The sequence below is a fragment of the Coturnix japonica genome, chromosome 2 (genome assembly GCF_054131305.1).
Source record: "Coturnix japonica strain WE chromosome 2, WE-NBRP24, whole genome shotgun sequence".
Lineage (NCBI taxonomy): Eukaryota > Metazoa > Chordata > Aves > Galliformes > Phasianidae > Coturnix > Coturnix japonica.
The window spans coordinates 36,690,920-36,713,097 of NC_140664.1; the positions used below are offsets into that span (position 1 = coordinate 36,690,920).

The 22,178-nt window shown below is 35.8% G+C and overlaps 1 protein-coding gene across 7 annotated transcripts in view; it reads right to left on the reverse strand.

Annotated features, from left to right (window-relative positions):
- SNTG1 (syntrophin gamma 1) overlaps positions 1–22,178 on the reverse strand; it is a 310,650-nt gene that overhangs the window by 119,001 nt on the left and 169,471 nt on the right. For all 7 annotated transcript variants that reach the window (XR_014942541.1, XR_014942540.1, XM_015855564.3 and 4 more), the window contains 2 exons: positions 11,568–11,702; positions 27–83 (listed from right to left, as the gene is read on the reverse strand). Coding sequence is in view for 5 of the 7 variants with exons in the window: in XM_015855564.3 (XP_015711050.2) it covers positions 27–83; positions 11,568–11,702 (192 nt within the window). In the remaining 2 variants the exon portion in view is untranslated. The remainder of the gene's footprint in view (positions 1–26; positions 84–11,567; positions 11,703–22,178) is intronic.

Consider the following 22,178-nt stretch of genomic DNA (forward strand, 5'->3'; position numbering starts at 1 on the left):
AAAAATAAATAAGAAAATCATCCTACCTTTATACTTAATCCAAATCCTCCTACAGTTTGTCTTCTAATTGTCACCGTCCTTTCCTAAGGGGAAAAAAAAAAAGGAAAAAAAAAAAAAAGGAAAAAAAAAGAAAAAAGGTCCAATCAAGTCTGCTTATGTTTAGCATTTTCTGCCATTACATCTAGAATCGCACTTCATTAAGTTCTTTCTATGATGCCCTCCCACACTGATTTTACCTTTATCAATAAACTTGTAAATTCCTGAATGTGAAGCTCCTATGAAACCTATGCTGCAGGAATAAGCAACAAAGTCTGGAAAAAATAGCACAGCTTGTCTCAGATAAAAATTTATTTGTTCAGTTCATATGATAGTAGCAATGTGTGCAGTAGTAAATACTGCAGTGAAATAATAAGAACAGATCTGTAGTGTTAAACTGTTAAAGTGTGTAGGACACCTCATCCACAACACATGCATTTCAGATGTCTTAATGTAACTGTCCCTGAATTGGTCCTGTAGACAGACTGTACAGTAGATGCTGAAGTACATGAATTGCACTCAGGAGGTACATTTTCCAATTTAGTTTCATCTAAAAAGAATACAGCTTAGGTACTCCCAACAGTATTCAGTGACACGAACAAAAGCAAGAATGGAGTAGATGATCCAGAAACTCATTTCAAGGCTCATTCCAGATCCAAATTAAGAGACTAATGTAAACACAGTCACTGTCTGACCTCACAGTTCTGGTTTTAAAATTAAAACTATTGGCTATTGTTATAGATACAATCATTTAAAGCATCCCATGCTTTCTCTTCTATTACGTATCCTTAAAGTTTCTTCTGTAAAAACTGTAAGCTTGAGTGTGTCTTAGATATGAACATTTAAAAAGCAGAAATGTTTTGGTTTTTCTTTTTGTCATTCATGTTGATTTTATTCACAAAGATCATTTAATATAAGTCAATCTGATTTGCAGTGTAAATCTTCACAGCAGATAAACTGGTATAGCATACATCCAGTCACAGATAATAGTTAGAATTCTAATGTCCCGTATATGTGGTTTAGATTTTTTATTCTTTTCAATGCATATTATTTCATAAGTCTGAATATTTACATTCATATTTTCCCGTCCAATCAGCAAAGATTGCTAGTGCCATTCAGATTTGCATAGACAACTACAAATATATACTATCAATGTTATTTATTACATTAAGGAATGGATTATAATTCAGTCCACGTTTCTACTGAGGAGTGTAAGGAGCCTATGGAAGCATAAGGTGTTCTCCTGTCTCCTATGAGAAGGATGCCAGCATGAGTGAGCTTGAAAGCTTTACAGATCTATTTTTCCCTCCTTTATATTTAAAAAGAAAATAAAGGAAGTAAGAGGTCTGGGAAACTGATATTGCTGAATATAAGGGAAAACGCAGTTGTCTTTCACATTTGTGACAAATATGAATTGTGATTATCCATAAAAACCAAGAATAAACCTTTGCAGTATTTCAAGAGCCAAGAAAAGATAGCTGCCTAAAATGAGACTTTACATTTACAAAGATCAGTGTGAATAAATAAATGTTTAATTTTCTTCTAAGATAAAAATGTACTGAAATATATTAAAACCTTAATGAATGTACAGCATGGCAAGAGAAGAACATATGCCTAACCTGTTCCATCCTTGTGCATATATGCCATGTACAGTGTCCAGAAGAGCATTCTCAGCTCTTCACTGACACCTAGAAACTTCCGTAACAAAGTGCCCAGGAAGAAAGTTCAACCTACAGAGCTACTCCAGGCCACAAACCAACTCAGAAAACCTTTCATCTGCCAGGAGGTTTCAGTAAGATAGTTCTGACAACATTAAAGTCAGGATAAACTAATATAGGCCACAGCTTGATGTTTGATCTTAGCAGAGCTTACACATAAGAATATGAAACACTCAGCTGTGGCTCTGCTGATAGTAGTCATTTTTTTCTGATAGCTACCTCTTATTTCTATCTCTTTCTCCTGTTGAATATGTAGTTAAAACAATAGACTGACTATTAGATTGTAGTCCATACATCCCATTATTTTGTCATATACGTTCAAATCACACAGAAAATAAGTTACATAAGAACACACTGAAAAATAACAGTTTTTAAAAATTAGAGATAACTAGCATAGCAGTATTACATTATCCATGCATGGAACAAAGCATATCATACTTCATACATTTCAAGTGAAGTAGGACGCTCATTAAAGAACATAAATCTTCTTAAAGGTTCATAATTCCTGTTAAGTATAAAGAGTGGCATCTAAGCCAGATTTACAAAAAGACTAATGAGAACTTCCTTTTTGTTCTCTTTCTTATCAAAACACACACATAAACGCACCTATATAAAAGAGCAGAATATTCTTTCTGATTTTCACCCAAGCTACGGCATAGTTAAGAAAACCATAAAGCTATTTGGTTTATTTGTTGTTTATGCTGTTTTGTTTTCCCTGAGTTTATTAGCTCATCTGACATAAAACTATAAATATTTTATATTGTAGCCTGGTATTACTTTGTAAGAGCTAAAAATGAATGCACTTCAAAAATGCTTTACCAATATAGCAGATTACTAAGTGGAAAAAATGTGTGAGAGTAAGCAAATAGACCAGCCAGAAATAATTGAAGTAACTGTAACTTTGCAGCACACCGTGGTTTATCAGAAGGTTTTATATGGTACTTCTTCTTGGTTCATTTCTATCTCTGTTGAGAGCAGATACTAAATATTTCAGGTCTCGACTGTTATTGAACAGAATTGAAATTCAAGAGCATACTGCAAATTAGATGCACTCTAATTATGTGTTATGTGCAAAGTACTGCACTGTATTCAGCTTAGACTAATTCTACACACTTTCCAGTCCTACAAAAAAAAAGAACTGTGTTACTTTAGTGTACCTTAAATGCAACGAGTTCACAACAAAACAGTTAACAATCACAAATATGCAAACAATTAACAACCTTCAAAAATATAAACCAGAATTATGTACAGTATTTCACTACTAAGCCACCAATAATCCACTACTGTGCAATTACAAGCCTCACATAAACAACAGAATGAAACAGCTTTTCCCAAACTGTCAGAGACCAGAATCTTGGCATAACATTGGACCTTGATTCTCATCAATTTTTATTTTAACCAAAACATTAGGAGAAAAATAATGAAACTCATCTAATCGATGTTATCTAAAATTTGGGCAGTGGTCAAAAGTATTTTTCTCTGTAATCAGCACAGAAAAAGACAAGCAAACATATAACAGATTCAACTCAGATGATTCTCAGTAGATGCCCACATCAGATAATAAACTACTTCATTCTCTGCATTCTCCATTGTGTACAATGCATTCCCCTCTTTATTTACAAGAGTAGAATCATAGGATCATGGAATCAGAAGGTTGGAAAGGATCTACAAGATCATCTAGTTCAACCTGTAATTGAATTTGCACTGTTTTTGCAGCTTCCCAAGACTATGCCATCTCTGAGTTTTCTCCAGGTTTATATAAATCAAATTTGATCTTAATAAAAAGCTACCCACATTGATATGAGGCTAGACAACAAATCCTGTGAGCTTATAATTCCTTTATTATTACAATAATTACATTTATTAGCTACTAAACAAAAGGAAAGTTAGAGATCCTAGGATTTTTAGATACAGGACTCAAAGAGTGTTTTACAACCTGCTTCCTGGAACAGAAAAAATAGCAGTTATCATTTTATTGAAAAACTCAAAGCTGCTGCCAAGCTGTCAGCATTTTCTATGCCTGTAACTCAGAAAATTCTTCATCCACGCATATGTTCATTGACTGGAAAGCAGAGCTAAGAGTTTTGCCAAAAATCTTATTCATCTGAGAGCTATGCAGTGAAACAGAAAGGCAGTAGTTTTTAGTCTTCCATTAAAGAAGACTAAAAATTTTTCCCTTAAACAACAGTGTGAACTTGAGATTGCAGAAACCATCTTAAGGAAGATTAGAAATGAAGAACGCTCTTGTGAGCACACAGTGACAATAAATAATCAGAAAGAAAAAGCACAGAATTCTATGCAATTAACTATTTACAGATAGAAAACAAGAACTCTTCACTGTGGATGGAACAGTTACAGTGATACTAAATCATATATATATATGGTATTAAAAACTGTGCACAATAAAAAGAGCATGGCTGGCAGGCTGAGGGAGGTGATCCTCTCCCTCTGCCCTGATGAGGCCACATTTAGAATACTGTGTCCAGTTCTGGGCTCCTCAGTTTAAAAAAGACAGGAATCCTCTAGAAGGAGTCCAGCAGAGGGCCACAAAGGTGATTAAGGGCCTGGAGCATCTCCTGTATGAGGAAAGACTGAGTAACTTGGGTCTGTGCAGCATCAAGAAAAGAAGACTGGGATTAATCTGATTAAACATCTGATTAATGTTTATAAATAACTAAAGGGAGACAGGAGGGAAACGGACGAGGCCAGGCTCTTCTCAGTGATTTGTAGTGATAGGACATGGAGCCTAAAACTTTAACGCAAGAGGTTCCATATAAATTTTCAGAAGAACTTCATGGTAAGTGTGACAGAGCATTGGAACAGGCTGCCCAGACAGATTGTGGTGACTCAATCTCGATATTCGAGACCCATCTGGATGCCTAGCTGTGTGAACTACTGTAGGGTACCCTGCTTTAGCAGAGAAGTTGGTCTCAACGATCTCTTAAGGTCTCTTCCAATCCCTGCAATTCTGTGATTCTGTGATATATATCAAAAACAAACAAACAAGAAAAAACAAACAAACAAACAAACAAACAAAAACCATCCATTTTTATGCATTAAACAATTCCATCCATTTTCCAGTAGAGAGATTTTACATCTTCTTTTTGCAAATGCTTTATTCTTGACATGACCAGTCAAACTTTACACTCATTCTAAGAAAACACAGGTCACTCACATCTCTGAATTGAATTAAAAGTGTAAATGCCAATGGCCTTGCTCAGCTGCTGAAACCTCCTTATTTCAATTCCTCATGCAACTGGAGAACACTGGCAGTATGGAAGGGCAACAGAATGCCTGGTCAGCTGAGAATCCTGCTTCCTCTGCAGCTGTGCATGCTAAATGCAGATGTGTTACAAACTGCTAACGCTGAATGTAATGGACAATAGCACCTGACTCTGTTTTTCTGTCTTTCTTTTACTTGCAATGTGTTACTGATAATACAACATATGCCCAAAACCACAGACACTCATCTAAATTTCTCCTTATAAAAATTTTACTCCTAGGACTGATTGATTTCAAAGTATTGAATTTTTCAGTATACAAGGAAAAAAGTGAAAATAAAGGAGAAGAAAGGAAGTCCAAAGTCAGCATTGATCTGATTTCTCGCAAGGTTAAGTAAAGAACACCCTTCGTAGTTTCATCATAGGTGTAGTTTCCAGCTGCCACCTCCCATCATATCCTGGTCAATGCTATGGGTTTTCTGAGCATTTCATCTTTTTCAATGCCTATATTACCTCTTTTGTGATAAAATAAAAACAAAAATGAACAAAAATACCAAAAAAAAAAAAAAAAAAAACCCAAATAAAACAGTAAAAGCAAAGACAACAAGTTATTCTTCCCTTTCAAATTTGATCTTACAAATGGCAGTCTTGTATTTTAGCCTACATAGATTACTACACTTAGTTTTTTGGATTTTTTGTTTGTTTGTTTGTTTTTAGATAGGGGCAGAAAAATAAGCTGTGTTGGACTGTCCCCAAATAATCTTTTTTATTAATTTACATTTGTCAGGTCTATATTGTAATTTATAAATGGTCCAGACTGGCAGGAAAGAAAAATATCTGATTTTTCTTTCATATATATCAGATTACCATCATCTGATAGATATTTGATGACTTCTGTGAGAAAATTTGATTCAGTCCACTGAATATCAGACAGATACCAGCATGATTAAGACAAAAAACAAACACATTCCAGCTAATGTAATTTTGTGAAAGCAATAAAATAGATAGTGCTGGAAAGGTTACCTATCCACATAGTTGCAGTTCTCTCCTGGAAAGAAAGTTTCGCTTTGGCACCATTCCCACTGTTAAGTCTCTCATCAGAATCAAAACAGTAAATAAATAGAGAATAAACAGAAAGCAGAAAGTAAATCAAAGTTTTATGTCAATCAAAACTATTTTAAGCCTTTCCCTTTTTCCACGCATTTTCGTAGTCATTTGGCTTTGGTAATGTTAATTAAATTTGCACTATTTACACCAAGATATATGAAAAAAATAAAATAAAAAAATAAAATAAAAAATAAATCAAACTTCCAAAATGAATGATCCAAAGTAACACATTTAAAATACACTTTCAGCATGACTCTAAAAGTCCAAAATATGCAAACAAGGGAAATGCAATTACTGCATCTGACTTCTAAGGCAAGCCAGGGTTAAGTGACCTTCTGACATAATATCATTATTATTTAAATCAATAAGGTCAAGAAAAGCAACTTATTGTACAACTTTATAAGCTGAAAGGCTCTCTTTTTTGCAACTCTTTTTTTTTTTTTTGTAATCCACATTGACATTGTATAGGGCTATAAATCTTTCAGTGCAGTTGATTTCACAATAGCAAAAGGACACATATAAAAGTGAGACGCAATAGGTTCTTATCTTTACAAGAAAAAGAAGAATGGTCGTTGATTAGTAATGCCAGAAATCAGATCTGGCTTCATTTCAACAATTTAACTCAGTGTTACTCTCTGACCTTGGAAAAGATGCTTACTGATGAAAGCTTCTCACCTATCCAAAAGCAATTACAGTCACTAGGTTAAATTTAAATACATTTGTATCAAACTCAGTTAAATTCCTTGAGAAATATTATACTACTTGGAGAACTGATGTTCTGTAATTTACAGAAATGTGTATTCAGTTTTTATTAGCATTGGAAGTATAGATGACCTTCACATCAATCTTCTGAAAATATCCTTTAAAAAAGTTAAAAAAAAAAAAAAAAAAAAAAGTTATTAAATGTTTAATTAAATAAAGCATTACTGCATAGCAGCAAGGAATTAGATTACTCAAAATGAATCAGAGTAATCTCTATCATTTCAATAGTGAGCTGTATTTCAAAAATCTACGACTCCTCAACAAAACCTTTAGAACCTTTAGGAAAACTGTTTAAAAACAAACTGCCGGGGTAACAAAAATTAGCATTTTGCCAGCTGCTCGCTGTTTATTTTCAGTCTTTTAGGAAAACAGCAGCTGATTCAAACCATCCATTTTGTCAGATGGTACACTGTCATCACCGGTTTCTGGATCTAACATACAGATACACTCCAGTAGAAAAAATACTTGCCTGAGTACAATTAGCAAACAAACAGAATCTTCCATGACATGTAAGCTACTTTTCCTGATAAAACTCAGCCACTCATTTATTTGATTTTCAGGCAGACACAAAGGGTGATAGAAATTACGAGGATTAACTACAAAATAAAAATTATGATTGTGGAATTGTAAAGATAAAATATTTTTTCTAGGAATTAGCCTACTGAAGATTTTTTTTATACCATACCTTAGGGGTTCCTATCAATCTACTGCCTAGCTAGGACAGTATCAGGCCATCTTTGTTATTCATGTCTGTTGAGCTATGCATCTGAAATGACTGGATACATCATCTTGAACATTATTTTACTTGAACAGTAAAATTCTGTGAGTAAAATTTCACACTATTCAAGGAATACTTGATATAAAATATATATTGATATAAAATAAAATTTTTCCTGCCATCAATAATGAGGCCAAGTTCCCATGTGGTATAATTCATCTGTTTACAGGGAATTTGTTTTTCAGACCAAAAGAGTAAAAATCCTGACTGTCCTGCAGCACAAGTAACTGCTGTAGAGATTTGTGATGATTATAATAAAGTTATCAGGTGGCAATACCACAAATATGAACAGATGTTTTCTGAGAGTCTACTACACTAAGGGAAAGAAAAATGTAGCTGACCTAACAGTTACCCTTCTTCCAATTTTCCTATATGGATTCACGAGTATCTTTATCACATGTACCAATCAAAACTCAGACATACACTCAGCACACTATTAACTCTTCCTCCAGGCAAGGATTTCATTTGAAATAACACAGATATTGCATTCTAGACTTCAAGTTTCACAAAATGTTTTCATCTAACTTCTAGATTTGGATTCCAATGCAAACAAATATCAGATACACACTAGTAGAATTAATGGTGAATCCACAACATTTCTATCTATTGGAAGTACATAAACAAATCTCTGTAATACTTGTTAATGCAACTGATTCTGAAATTTAGATCTACATGACCTGTGACTAATAGAACTATCTGTAATATTTCATGGAATTGCTTCAGTTATGATTTATGTAGGATCCTTGTGAACACCATCATTTCATTCAAACATTCATAGAAACAGATGCTTTCATTTTTAGAGTTTAACACTACTTTTATGCTATGAGGCTTATAATCTTTTACAGCTGCATCCAAACTGCATGCAATGATGGTAGAAACAAAGTTTCTTTGCGTCTATTCAGGTTTGGGAAAATAAAATTGATTTCCACTAAAAATGAACCATTTCATATTAAGAACTAGGTCTTTTTTTCATGTACTCATGATAAGCAGCACCTTACTCCTAAAGGTTCATTGCTTTCATTTAAATTATTCTGCAGGATGCAAATCAGGATACCGCGGGAACGTTCAGTGACTGTTTAAAGTCTGCCCTACACAGAGGAGCATGCAAATTGATTCAGACTCAACAAACAGAAGAGACACTGTTCTGAACTAGAAGCACAGTAATCTTTCATTCACAAACAGTGAAGTGCTAAGTTTTACACCCTATAATCAAATTATTTGAAGATTATTTAGAACAGAATAAAAAGAATTTTCACTGTAGCAAAATGCTACAGCAATGCTATTGTTCCTCAGTTAAAAATTTTAATTTTGTTCTTTAGAGCTCATTTAATGAGGCATTCAATGTTAGTTTCTAATGAAAAAACAAACAAACAAACAAAAACTTGCTCTGACAGAAGCATGTAAAAGAAAAAATAGATATTGTCAGTCATCTAGAATGACACCAAGAAAAAAGCACAATCAACCAAGCAAAATAAAAGACATATTAAAAAAGAAAAAAAATAACAAAAACAAAAACAAAAGCTAAGTCTGTGGGACATCTGATCATGCTATACAGCCACAGCTAATAATTCCAGATTATTTAAATGACCTGTGACAAAAGGACAGTTAACTATCTGAGAAATGCCAATCACCCTAGCTAAAATGAACCTACTGATTCAGGATCTAGACTTAATCTTAGAAGAAATCACAGTAAAGGGCTCAAAATTCAGCAGCCTAACAATGGCACTGCCAAGTGAAAATAAACTCCTCACCACCACATTAATATCTATTAGTTAATGAGTTATGGATTCAATATGCTAATACAATAGGGAGTCTGTAATCGGTGAAGCAAATCACACACTATTTTCAACAGTGACAGTGCCAACCTTGTGGCTTGCCAATGAAAAACACCTTATCTGTACTATGTCTGGAATTGTCTCAAACACTTATAAGATAAGATCATCACCATGACAACAGGCGAAAGGCTAAAGACATAGTCACGGTCAGAGGAGTGGGGGCCTGTGGAGATGGGACAGCCTTGCTCTTTCCAAACCTCCTCTGTTTGTTGATGAGCTTGCTGATGAACAAACTTGTTTATGACAAACTTGTTGAAATCTATCAGATGTAAAAAGAATGCTTGAGAGAAGCTCAGGGAGGCTTTGAGACTTCAGTACACTGAAAATTCAGGACAGGTGCTCTCACAGAACCAGGTTACCCTGTTGGCTAAACCAGTGCTGGAAGAATCTAGATTGACGGTCTCTGTCTCTTGCCAACTCTTCACTTTCTTTCTTTTTCCCTTCAAAAAGTTGTTAAGTAATGCAAGGCTTACTTTGATTTCTTACAACATTCCATAGTTTAGCTGCACAGCTTAGATAGATACAATTTTAAGAGTATTTTAAGATAACTGTAGTACAGAATTTCTCATTAAAATTGATGATTGTGTTTGGAAATTGAGTGTCAGTTTCACCTTAATCTAACCAGGGGGAATTTGAGAATCTGGTCACCCATTCCTCACTCCCCCTCGACAGACAGGATGTAACAAACCTAAAGAGGAAAAAGCTTTAAGAGAGTCTTGCTGTGAAATGGGCAAAAAATAAGTATGCATTTCATGAAGACACTTAAATACTGAGTTCAGCAGAAGTAACAGACGTCACAGCATAATAATTAAAGTCATACTTTTGAGTGATAAAATCTTGCAATAAGTAAAGCCGGAACAATGCTTGTGGAGAAACAGTGCTGCAGTGTGTCTTGCTAATTGAACAGCCATAGCTATAGCCAGAGTCTGAACTAATAATTTCTTTCTGCCTGGGCTGCTAGATGTCATGTCTGTAGAGAAACGTTAAAAGGAGCATCTGTATTCCATATACAGCACATAGACCAATATTAACAAATTGTACAACAAGAAAGTGTCAAAAGCTAGTTCCAGATTTGACGTGCAAATAAACCCAAGCTACCAATTTATTTTCATTCCTATCTTTTTATTTCACTTGTATTTTGAGATATAGGGATGCGGTAACAGCAGTAATTAATGACACAGACAGACATAGTATTTACATAAATAGGTATTATACTATGATGCCTCTCAGAATAGTTTCCAACAAATATATAAGAAATCTCTGTACAGCATGTCTATAGAAATGAATAGTAAATTGTTTCTTTCTTTTTTCTGCTATCTTGTAGATAAAAACACAGCATTATAAAAGTTAAAAAAAAAACAGAAACAAACAAACAAACAAACAAAAATGCCCTACAATATTATCCTGCATAACGTTTCACAGATCTTTCAAAAACTGTCTACAAAACTCAATTTATTATCCACAAAATTCAATGAAGTGCTATGTATGAAATCCTGGATTTTTACATTACATCATATAAAACGGTAATACATAAATCACACTATTATGGCATTCCAGCTGGAGTCCATTTCTATTAATGTAATATGTTAGTTCAGCTAGTGGCCTTCAAATTACTAACTGGCAACATTCTTAAAGTTTGATATTATGCTATCCTATGAGGCAAATGAAGCAACAGAGGATGACAGGTAATTGCTACACTTTCATCCAGTAAAGCTCAACCAGAACAGTTAACCGCCAACTGTCCAATGAACTCTACAGACAATAATCAGATATCTAAGTACATCTGCATTTGCAGCAAGTCATTTTTATGTGTATTCTTAACTGCATTATGTGGCTCCAAGATTTAAGGTGTGGAGAAACAATACTGTAGTTGTGCATATAACATATTTGTTCTTATTGATGCTTCCTAGATGAATATTACTAAGATTTATTCTCAGTAGATGATATATTACGATATATTTAGTGCTTGATATATTAAACTATACTTAGTGTTAACAATACAAAATGAAATATCAAACTGAGAGTAAATGCACACACAGATGTACATACACAATGAGTATTTTTACTTTTTGTAAAGTACAACTTAAAAGAGGAAATAAGAACTACTTACACCAGAATAGAAAGGCTCACCAGACACACAGATCACATCCTGCTCCTGGATCATCAAAATATCTTTGGCTAAGTGCAGTCGCACTTTGAAAGGCTCCTGGTTACCATCCTGCAGCAAACAAATCCCTGTCTTTGTCTTGAAAGAAACAAAGAAAAAAGTTTTCTCAGTTAGCATGCTGCATTGCCAGAATCCACATTTCAAAAAAGAAAGATGATAAGTCTTAGATGAGTGGTTTGTGTTTATACATCAACAGATATCCAAAACTATTACCAATTGCTGCTATGCATTTACTGTGCTTAGACTGAAAGAGAACAATGGCTGTGGTTGCAATGAGCAGGGGTACATTTTTCAGTGACAAAGCCTAATTCTGTCAATGATGAATTTATAATACATCTTTGGTGAGCTGTGGGGTAGCTTTGGTTGCACTCTCCTTCTCTGGATTACATGATGACATCTCACTTGGACACAAAATAAAAACTTCTGTTCCTGCATACTGCACCTATTTTGACACAGAAAGACATACAACTGTATGACACCTCCAAACTACTCACTAAGCACTAACAGTGTATGTGTACCCGTTCTGGGCTTTTCCTGAAGTGCAAGCACAACATCAACATTACTTTTCGATGACAATGCTGAAGTTAAGAAAAAACAGATCAAGTAATGTAACTCCCTCTAGTAACTTAATTCCCACTTCACTTCAGTATTCTGTATTTACAGCTACAGGTCAGGAATTCCATAGGATTATTCTGTATAAAGTATATGGTTTTTGAGCAACTTAACAGAATCCTTGTTGTCAGTACACATTGGTGCAACTTTTGGGGTTCTATATATAAAAGGTATGAGCAGTGAAAAAATCTGCATGTGGAAGCATGTGCACCATTAGCAATATTTCCCTGAAGGCTGTACTGAAAATAGCATAAATTGACAAGTTGGTAGGACATTTTTGTATGATAAATTTATTTATATATCATATAAAAATTCAGCATTATAACACAGAGTTTGCCTTTATCATATTACTACACCTACTTGCATAGACACAAGTATATATGTATTCATGTATACATCTCAGAAAACAAATTTAATTGAAAATATTTTTAAATCTTAGGCTCATCAATGTCAGTAACAGAACATAGGTTTTCTTCATTCAGGTCAGATTTTAATCTGCTGTCTGTAGAATGTTGACTTGAGAACAAGGACACAAAAATCTTGCTGTGAACTTTCGCTGCCAAGGTTGACCCGGCTGAATCTAAGGGCTCTTTCTGAGACAAGAGTTTAAAAGAGCATCTGGAAGATCTCCCCATAGTAAGCTCTGATACCTTAGATCTATAGCATGAAGAGAAGAAACAGAAATACGGAACTGACAGTAGGCAACTGGAATAGGGAAAGCTTAAATTGTTCCTATAAGACACTAAAAGAGGTAGGAAGGTCAAGAACAATCTTTAAATAGCTCTATATAATCTCCTCTGACTAACTGCTCTTAACTTTGGCTCAAAGTTAAAAAAAAATTAAAAAAAAAAAAAGTTTTCTCTGGTATACGGATAGTAAAACTCAAATATTTGAAATATTTTATTCAAGTAGTAAAACGAAGGGTTCTGAACACTAAACTCACACTAAAGGTAGGGTGTGCTCTGATCATACAGAGTTGTTTTAGTATTTATGTGTCATTTTTGTAATAGGATGGAATAGAAATGGGTTGACATGGACAGACAAATTAAATAAATGGATCAGAAAAAGGAGTGTTCAGTACCACTGCAAAAATCCCTCATAGCACATATGAAATATTAGAAAATTAAAGAGATGGTAATTTAGTTAAATTGTCCTGCTCCTTCTCTTCATAACTGCATTATAGACTCAGAAGAATCTTCTTCGTATGGAGTTGTGAAGTAAGCAGTAAGCAACTATGGATGAACAAAAGAGATAGGCCCACAAACACACACCATTTATAAAACACCTTTCTCCCATAGTAAATGTTTGCAAATGCACCCTCCCTCATCCCCTGGATAAATGGTAATGGGATAAATTCTGACTTTAATATACTGGTTTTAGTAGCTCTGTCTTACTTGACTGCACATTTCTGATTTGGTCAATTACCCTATAAAGTCTCCAAAGAATCTTTCTGCCGAAAGCTAAGGGGCTTCTTTGTGGGAATTAAGAGGCACATAACCATAGCAGGCACAATTAGGCATTAGAAAGAAATTTAAAATTCAAGTCAGTTTCCAAATGTGTGTGGGCTGAGTATATTCAGTCTGAACAAGGAAACTAAGCTTGGGAACAGCAAAACATTTTGGCTCTTGAAAAGATTGATTTGCACATTCAGGCATCTTATTTACATCAGACACTCTAAAATGCAATGAACCACTTTACTGTTGTTGGGCTTTATGAAAGCAGGTTTATGATACAGTTCAAAATTAAAGCTTCAATTATGATACCTCCTTCCCTCTGTTACCTGAGACCAGCATTAACAACCATGTAAAGAATAAGATCCTAGAAGATGATGCTAAAAATCCAATTCAGTTTTATTAGATAAGCTCAAGACAATTCTGTAAGAACAAAGACCTACTTTTTTTTTTTCCATTGTTTTTCTTAAATCTCCTAACATTTCTTTTTTTCTTTATTTTATTTTTTCCCTCCCCTTCCTCAAAGCATTCACTGAACTGAATCAAATACAGAGGCAAATTCCTGCATCTTTATTTTGAGCTATAATTTAGAGAGGTTTTTCTGCACATATGTTTTCATGTAAAATCACAGTGCACATCAACACCTTTCATCCACGCAGCATGTAGTAAAATCAACCTGTCTGGAAGATCAGGTGGGCTGCTTCATCTATACCCCCACCATCTCTGACATGTGAGGAGCTTAGATGGTGTGACTTTGGACAACGTGCAGGAGTACGAGGTTGTGGCTGATGCGAACTTCTGTTCCACTAACTATTATGAGATTCCACAAAAGGGTGCGCCAAAAATTTTCCCTTCAAGGCTTTTATATTTCACTGGCAGAGGGCCCTGCCCTGCCCTGACCTAAAGCAATAAAATAGTATATGTCAAGTCAGCTGAGCTACTGTAACTGTCAGTGTGAGGTCAGGCCTCTCCTGCTCAAATGTATGATAAACTGCACTGCATTGAAACAGACATGGTCAAAGAAGTGTAGTTAAGCTTCTAACATTGACTGTCCATTTGAGTGAGCCCTGACTGCTGTGCTTATATTTCTACCTTCCTGCTTCGTTCATCCTATTTGTAGAATTAAGCTCCTGTTATAAAGAGGGCAGGAAAACTGAGTTTTGCTAGCTGCATGAAGTCTACAAGGCAGGGTAAGGAATGGGTAGGGAAGTAATGAACAGTGATAAAAGAATGAGGTTTGGTATGAGAGAGCAGTTAGTGACTTCAAGCAAAAGCAGTGAAGAAGGTAAAGATATCTTCCTTCCCAAGTGACAGATGCAGTGAATTTTGCACCTCCACCATACTGTCTCAGACATTGGATCCTACATCCTTCTTAGCTCAGTTACAAAGGAACACTATCTTGGTAAGAGCCGATGTCCTTGGTATGAGTTTAGAAACTGCTTGCTGTTTCTGAACTAACATAATTATGAGAGGAGTTGAAAACTGGTCTCTCCTTGCTTTTCAATACCACAGTGTGTTGAACTGTCTGCTTCAGAACACTACTGGAGAATGGTGTAAGTTAGCACAGCCCTCAAAGCAGGATATTTCTACAAACAATATGGTCACACTCAGGCAGTGGAGAAGTTGTTTCAAAAATCTTTTTCCATTAGACTCTGATTTATACCGCATGGCGATTTTGGTTATGCACAAAATCAGGTCCTGCTAACTTTCCTAAAAAGGAATTTATAAATTCTTAGCGATTATAACATTTTTGCTGTAACATTTATGGCCTTCACAAATATTTAGAAATTAATTTCAGAGGAAATACATACAAAAAGAGAGCTGCAGTTCAGCCTGGAGAAGAGGATGCTAGGACAAGTGACAATGGGCACAAACTGGAACATGGGATGTTCCCTCAGAGCACCAGGAACACTTCTGTGCTGTGCAGGTTGTTCCAGCAGGACACCAAACATCAATAGCTTTTAATTTACCTGGTCTAAGACTATTGGCAGATTTACTGTTAAATAACTTTTTTTTTTCCTTTTTTTTTTTTTTTTTTTTTTCCCCTATAGTCTAAAGCTTTTCCAGGGTTTTGTTCCAGAGGAGATTTAATCAGTATTCCAAGCCATCTTAGTTAATCTTCATTAGTTTTCAAGAGACTAACATATCTTTCGGTTAAGCTATTTTATCTATTACTTTTGCCCTTTGGTAATAAAGCAATTTAGTTTACTTTAATTCTTCCAGTTTCAGGTCATTTTTAAAAGACCTTGGCACTTCAGCAGATACCCAAGAATTCAGTCTGTGAATCAGTGGAAGAAAGGAAGAGAAAAAAAATCTTTCTCAGTGATTTTTCTATACAAGATGACCTGGACTTTGATTTTCTCCTTTGGTTCCTGTCTTCCAAAGCATGACATAACTCTGCAATTTAGTTTAAAGCCATAAAGAATCCAATACCGGTAAGGAGAATAGGTTGCAGAAACTGCTTTAAAAATGTATGTAGTTCACTTCAGAGGAATACCTACACTTTGGGATGTTTATTTGAACAGAAGCTGACCTCAAGGCACACGGAGACATTCTTGTCACTGATTTATAATGGCACGTATAATCATCAAAAAGGAAAGTGAATCAGAGGCATAAGGGAATGATGGCAATGAATACAAGAAGTAGGAATATGTGCCAGAACCACATAAAAGACATTTTAAAAATGGTCCAGCTACTCATTCTGTAGGAGGAGTGTTGCTAGTGTAGGTGAAAAACACTTATACTGTCAAAAATTGGAATATAGCCCAGATACACAGGGATGTGTTCAGCCTGTCATTCAGAGCCTGCTCTAACAGGTACCAACATTTTTCAATCCAGTGGATAACAAGTACTTTCCTGCACATGAATTCTATACTTCAACCCAAGAGAACTGAAGAAAACACAGAGTTTGGGCTTTATCTTATTTTTCTTTGATTTGTCAGGTATGAGTGTTTGGCTATGGCATTCTTGATAAGTTGTTTTCTCAAAAGAATGAAGTCTTACAGAGAATTTTCTTTGTTTCATACAATCTGATTAAGTCTATATGTAAATAAGACATTTGGAAATGTATATATATGCATGTACAATTATATAAATGTACATATGAGTTTCTTTATGAACTAAGATGACATTTTAGAGCAAAAACTTTCCTTTTCTGACACTATAAATGAACACATTTTAATATCTGGATTGCTAATGGACTTACTAGGAGTAGATTACATCATTACAATTAAGGTTAAGAGATAGGCCCACATAAAGCAAGGGCTACTGTGCATGTTTCTTCAAATTTACTGCGGCTGTTAACATGATATTCTTATAGGCATCAAAAAATGTCCATCATTTTACATCTTGTGATTTCAGGATAAAATTATGATTTGAAGCTGGATTTAAAAAAAAACAAAAAAACAAAAAAACAAAAAAACATAAATACAAAAACTAAAATACTAGTTAGAGACTGAATTTCTCTTCTAAGCCAAATTTTTCAGAATGTAGAAAAGGGTCAAGAGAATTCAGGTTAGACTTTAAAGAACTCAATGGCTCTATGACTTATGCTCTTGAGAAGTTCAGAAAGCTCTGGATAAAGGATAAAAGCGTAGATAGTCTTATGGCTTGGAAATTGTTGAATAAGTTAATTAAAAAACTGTTTTACAAGAATCAGTATGACTCATACATTTGCTGATCGGTGAAGAAAAAGAGTATGGAATCCAGAATAACCCTTAGAAAAAAAAAATATATATATACATGTGTGTAAAACCTCCTTTTCTGAATTAACATAGAATAATTTTATTGATGAATAAACCCATTTCAGGATGCCTTGAAAAGCAACACAGTCTACAGACAAGATTATTCAGCAGAAAGTAATTATAAGAATCATACTGAGATTGACACCCAACTGAAACTTTCTCCTAAGTTCTCACTGTAATCAGTGAAGAGCTCACTGTGGTCACTAAGGCTAAGAAAGCAGTTGAGCTGATCAGCAGGTTTTGAAGGAATTGGTCCACTGACTGTAAGATCTGCAGTAGAAACTTAGGCTCAAATCGCAAGTAGGAATGACAATTTCAGCACTCTAATCTCAAACAAAATCCTGTTAGACACTGAAGGTGGTATTACAGTGAATTTCTGCTACAAGCAAAAGCAGAACAAGCAAATGAGGCTTTCAACCGACAGATAAAAGCAACCTCATGTTCGCAGGCTCTGCCCCTCATGAGCAACTTTAACCAACCTGGTATCTGCTGCAAAGGACCAGACAAGGATATAAGCAATCCAAGTAGTTCTTGGGGTGAACTGTTGATAACTTCCTCCTCTGGCTGACAGGGGATCCACAAAAGAGGGGTGCTTTGCTGGACCTCATACTCACCAACAATAAAGAATTTTTTGGGAACATGGAGGTCAAGGACAGGCTTGCCTGAGGAAACCATGAAATGACAGAGTTCAGGATCCTAAGGGCAGGGAGGAGGATGAAACGCAGGCTCACCACCCTGAGAATCTGGAGAGTAGACTCTGATCTCTTCAATGATCTTCTTGGAAGAGACCCGTGGGATAAGGCTCATTCTAAGGTCACTAGTGATAATCTTTGATCATGGTGTCTGGGAGAACTGTTTGAAGACTTTAGGAAAGCAAATATCACTCGTATCTTCAAGAAAGGCAAGTAGCATCAAAGGAACTACCACGACTGGCCTGGCAGATGTGGGAAGAATAGTGGATATTGTCTACCTGGACTTCAGCAAGGCCTTTAACACTGTCTCAAGATCCTCAGGACAGTGGGAGGAGACAAACCCAGGACAGATGACCCAAATGAACCATATTGCTATTCTATATCATGTGACACAGTGAAAAGTAATAAAAGGTGTGAGAAGAAGGTGGAAGGGTGGACATCAGGATGAACATCCAGAGTTACAGTTTGTCCTAACAAGTAACCATGAGGTGTGATGGAGCCCTGCTTTCCTGTAAAAGATTGAACATCTGACTGGGAATGGGAAGCAATAAATGAATTCCTTATCTTGTTTTGTTTGTGCACACAGTTTTTCCTTTACCTATTAAATTAAATTGTCTTTCTCTTAACACACAAGTTCTCACACTGAAACTTTCTAATTTTCTACTGTGTCCCACTGTGGGAGAAGTAAGCAAGTAGCTGCATGGTATTTGTTGACTGAATTCAACCCACATCACAGCATTATAAAAAATAGAGTTTGCCATGGATATTATGAATATCATTCCTTGTCTTTAGTGCATCTATGAGGAATATTTTGTTTTTAAGCTAGTTGAAACTCAGTTCAAATCACTTACTGCCATTAGTAAGGATGGGGATGAAGGTAGCAGAAAGGAGCGTCTGAGTTTCACTCAGCATTTTGGCAGAGCCATGTCAGTTCTTCTACGGTGGTTAAAGGTCTCTGGAGAATTGGGAAACAGCAATAAGATATTCAGTAGAAAGGAAACAAAGAGGGGAAGAAGAGGAAGGCTTTATGATAGCCTTTACTGCCATTATAAAAAACTGCCTAGAAAGTATAGTGGAATATATGATCAGTGATTATTTTTCTCAGATCCACAGAATAATTGAGACATTGATGCAACTGGGGAAGGAGAGAAAGTTGTAAATGTACTGACTAGATAAGCAATTAAACAAAAGTATTGTGAAGCAAAGACTAGAGCTATTTTATGTTTCTTGTCGGTAATTGAAATAACAACAAAGCTTTTGTGATTGCATGCAAAATACAGCTTGGAGAGATTAAACTGCTGCTGAAGATGTATCAGTGGCACAGAACTGTAAGTTCATTAAGGAGGCAGTGCCACAATGGTACTTTAGTCTCTATCATCACTTTCACAAGAAACTCAAAGATAAAGTCTTGGCTGAAATATATTTTGGAATTGAAACACTTGACAGAATGGATGATTGCATCTGATATTGAACTCAAAAACTATATTTAGTAATTGCTCAGAATGGGATGGCACAAGTCAAATGAAACTGTCCACATAGTGGAGCAAAAACCCCAAACCCTTCTGGAAATCAAGTAGACGAAAAATACAATTGTTGGGTAATGTGGTAAAATCTTGCCTGTGTGCACAAAGGTATACAGAAAACAGATAGTGGAAGCCTGACTGGCTAATCCAGACCCATTACAGAGGCCATCAGCCTATCAAAGGTCCACTTCCATAAAGCTAGGGAAGCACACAGACACATAGCAGTAGGAAACTCAAAATGAGTACTCAGAGGAAAAGACGCTCTATCTGATCCACTCCCAGGGTTTTCCTGGGAGACCCTCAGCTCCAGTGCCTTGATGTAATGAATGTGATGAACACACTGGGACAGGTTCTTCATGATGAGACAGTAGCAGACTGTCTTTAGGACTAAGGAGCATCACTGCCTAGAAGAGTGAAACACATTATCATAAAATCACAGAATTGTTGGGAGTTGGAAGGGACTTTTAAAGGTCATCTAGTCTAACTCCCCTGCAATGAATAGGGACATCCACAACTAGATCAGTTTGCTCAGAACACCATCCAGCCTGACCTTGAATGCCTCCAGGGATGGGGCACCCACCATATCACTAGGCAGGCTGTTTCAGTACCTCACTACCCTTACTGTAAAAAACATGCTTCTTATATCCAATCTAAATCTCCTCTCTTTTAATTCAAAACCATTTTCTTTTGTCCTGTCACAACAGATCCTGCTAAAGAGTCTTTTCCCTTCTTGCTTATTGCCCTTCTTCAGATCCTGAAAGAGAGGGATACATCTCTAGATCGCACAGGACTTACTATGGCAAGTTTAAAGAGAAGCTGCAAAAAGAGAAAGAGAGGGATTTAAGTGATTTGAGGAGAAGATAGGTGGGCAAGGACATAAAGAGAGGTTGGCTGCATCTAAATAGGTCACTGGTCAGCACATTTATTGGATCACATCCTGAAATAACTTACTGAATTCCTTTCTAACTTTTTACCTGGGTGAGAGACTTCTTGTATATGTATAGGTGTGTATCATGTTCAGGTGCCAGCAACTGAGGAGACTGGGCCCCAGGGGAAGCTGCTGGGCAGGCTGCGTAGTAAGCTCTGCTGCTGAAAGCACCCACATTCTACATATGCATACATATGTATTCTCTCTCTAAATTAAATCCATCTTGCTCAGCCAAAGAAGCTTGGATGAGGCTGGTGGTGCCATCTGTGTTTGTGTGAGTACTTTGCACGTCCTCACATAATTCAAATGGCTGGCCACATACACACATACGTACATCTATACATACATATGTAGTGCTTATGTGTGCTCTGTGTGCATATGCCTAATGGCTATACATTTTAACACTGTGTGCATATGCCTACTGGGTATATATCTTCACCCCCACTACTGCTTGGATCTGGGGCTACAGAACTGCAGTGGCCACATGTCTCCAGGACTATTGGACACAGCTTGATATATTTTCCTCTAACAGCAACCAACGAAGAAGATATCTTAAAACATTAGTGCTGAGGTTTTAGTTAAAAATTTAGCTAAACCTGTAAGCATAAGGCTACTGACTCTTTACTTAGATGTAGGCATTTAATGAAAGTAGGTTGAAAGTCTATATTTTATTAACTTTGATTGGCTTGGGACACAAGATGTAGTTAGTTCACTGCAGCTTTAAGAATTTCTCAGAAGTGTCACCACTGATTCTGTGGCAGAGACCTAATTTCATGCAAAGCAGATAAAATGGATGAATCTACTTCATTTAATTTAATTAATTTAAAAGTTAGAAGTGCTTGCTTAGGTTTCCAAGATCACGGATCTTTTATGATGGGAGGAGTCACCCTGTCTTTCCACTGTCCATGGAAGCTCAAAGATTTTTAAGGACCTAAATATGGAATTAATGCCCAATTAAAAACCAAATACTGAATGAAACAGATCTGGCAATACACTTGCAATTTAAAGGCTAAGACATGATTCATATTCCAGGTCATCTCTTTGTGGCTGCTGCTGTCATTATTGCTGCTGGGCACTGAGTTAATTGCTGCTAAGCAATCTCTACTAGGTTGCAGTTAAAATAAAAACATTAAACTCCTGTAAAGATAATACATATCTACTCAATCAATCCATTAAAATGAAAGAAGCAAGAAAAAACATAATAAATGCCTCTTTTTTTTCCCAGGCAAATAATCTGGGATATACTATATTACAGAATTTAGATTGTGTATAAAGTCTGTCACACAGTATTGTGAGCAACCATCATGGTATCTTATCTCAAAGACAATTTCACTTTAACATTATTTTGTAATCTCAGTGCTCTTTTCAGAAGGCTATCGCGATTTAATAACCTTCAGCCTGCTCATACTCTCTTCCCCCAAGTAATTTACATCAGTCTTTCTCAAGTCAAAATTGTTTTTGCTACATTTAGTTCTCTGACCTGTTGTTATTCTCCTCCTTCCATTTCTACTTTTCATGGAGCTATTGTCACCTATAAAGACATGATCACCTTCCTAATCACTGTTTGCTATTCTCAGTATAAAGGCAACTGAATGATTTTTTTTT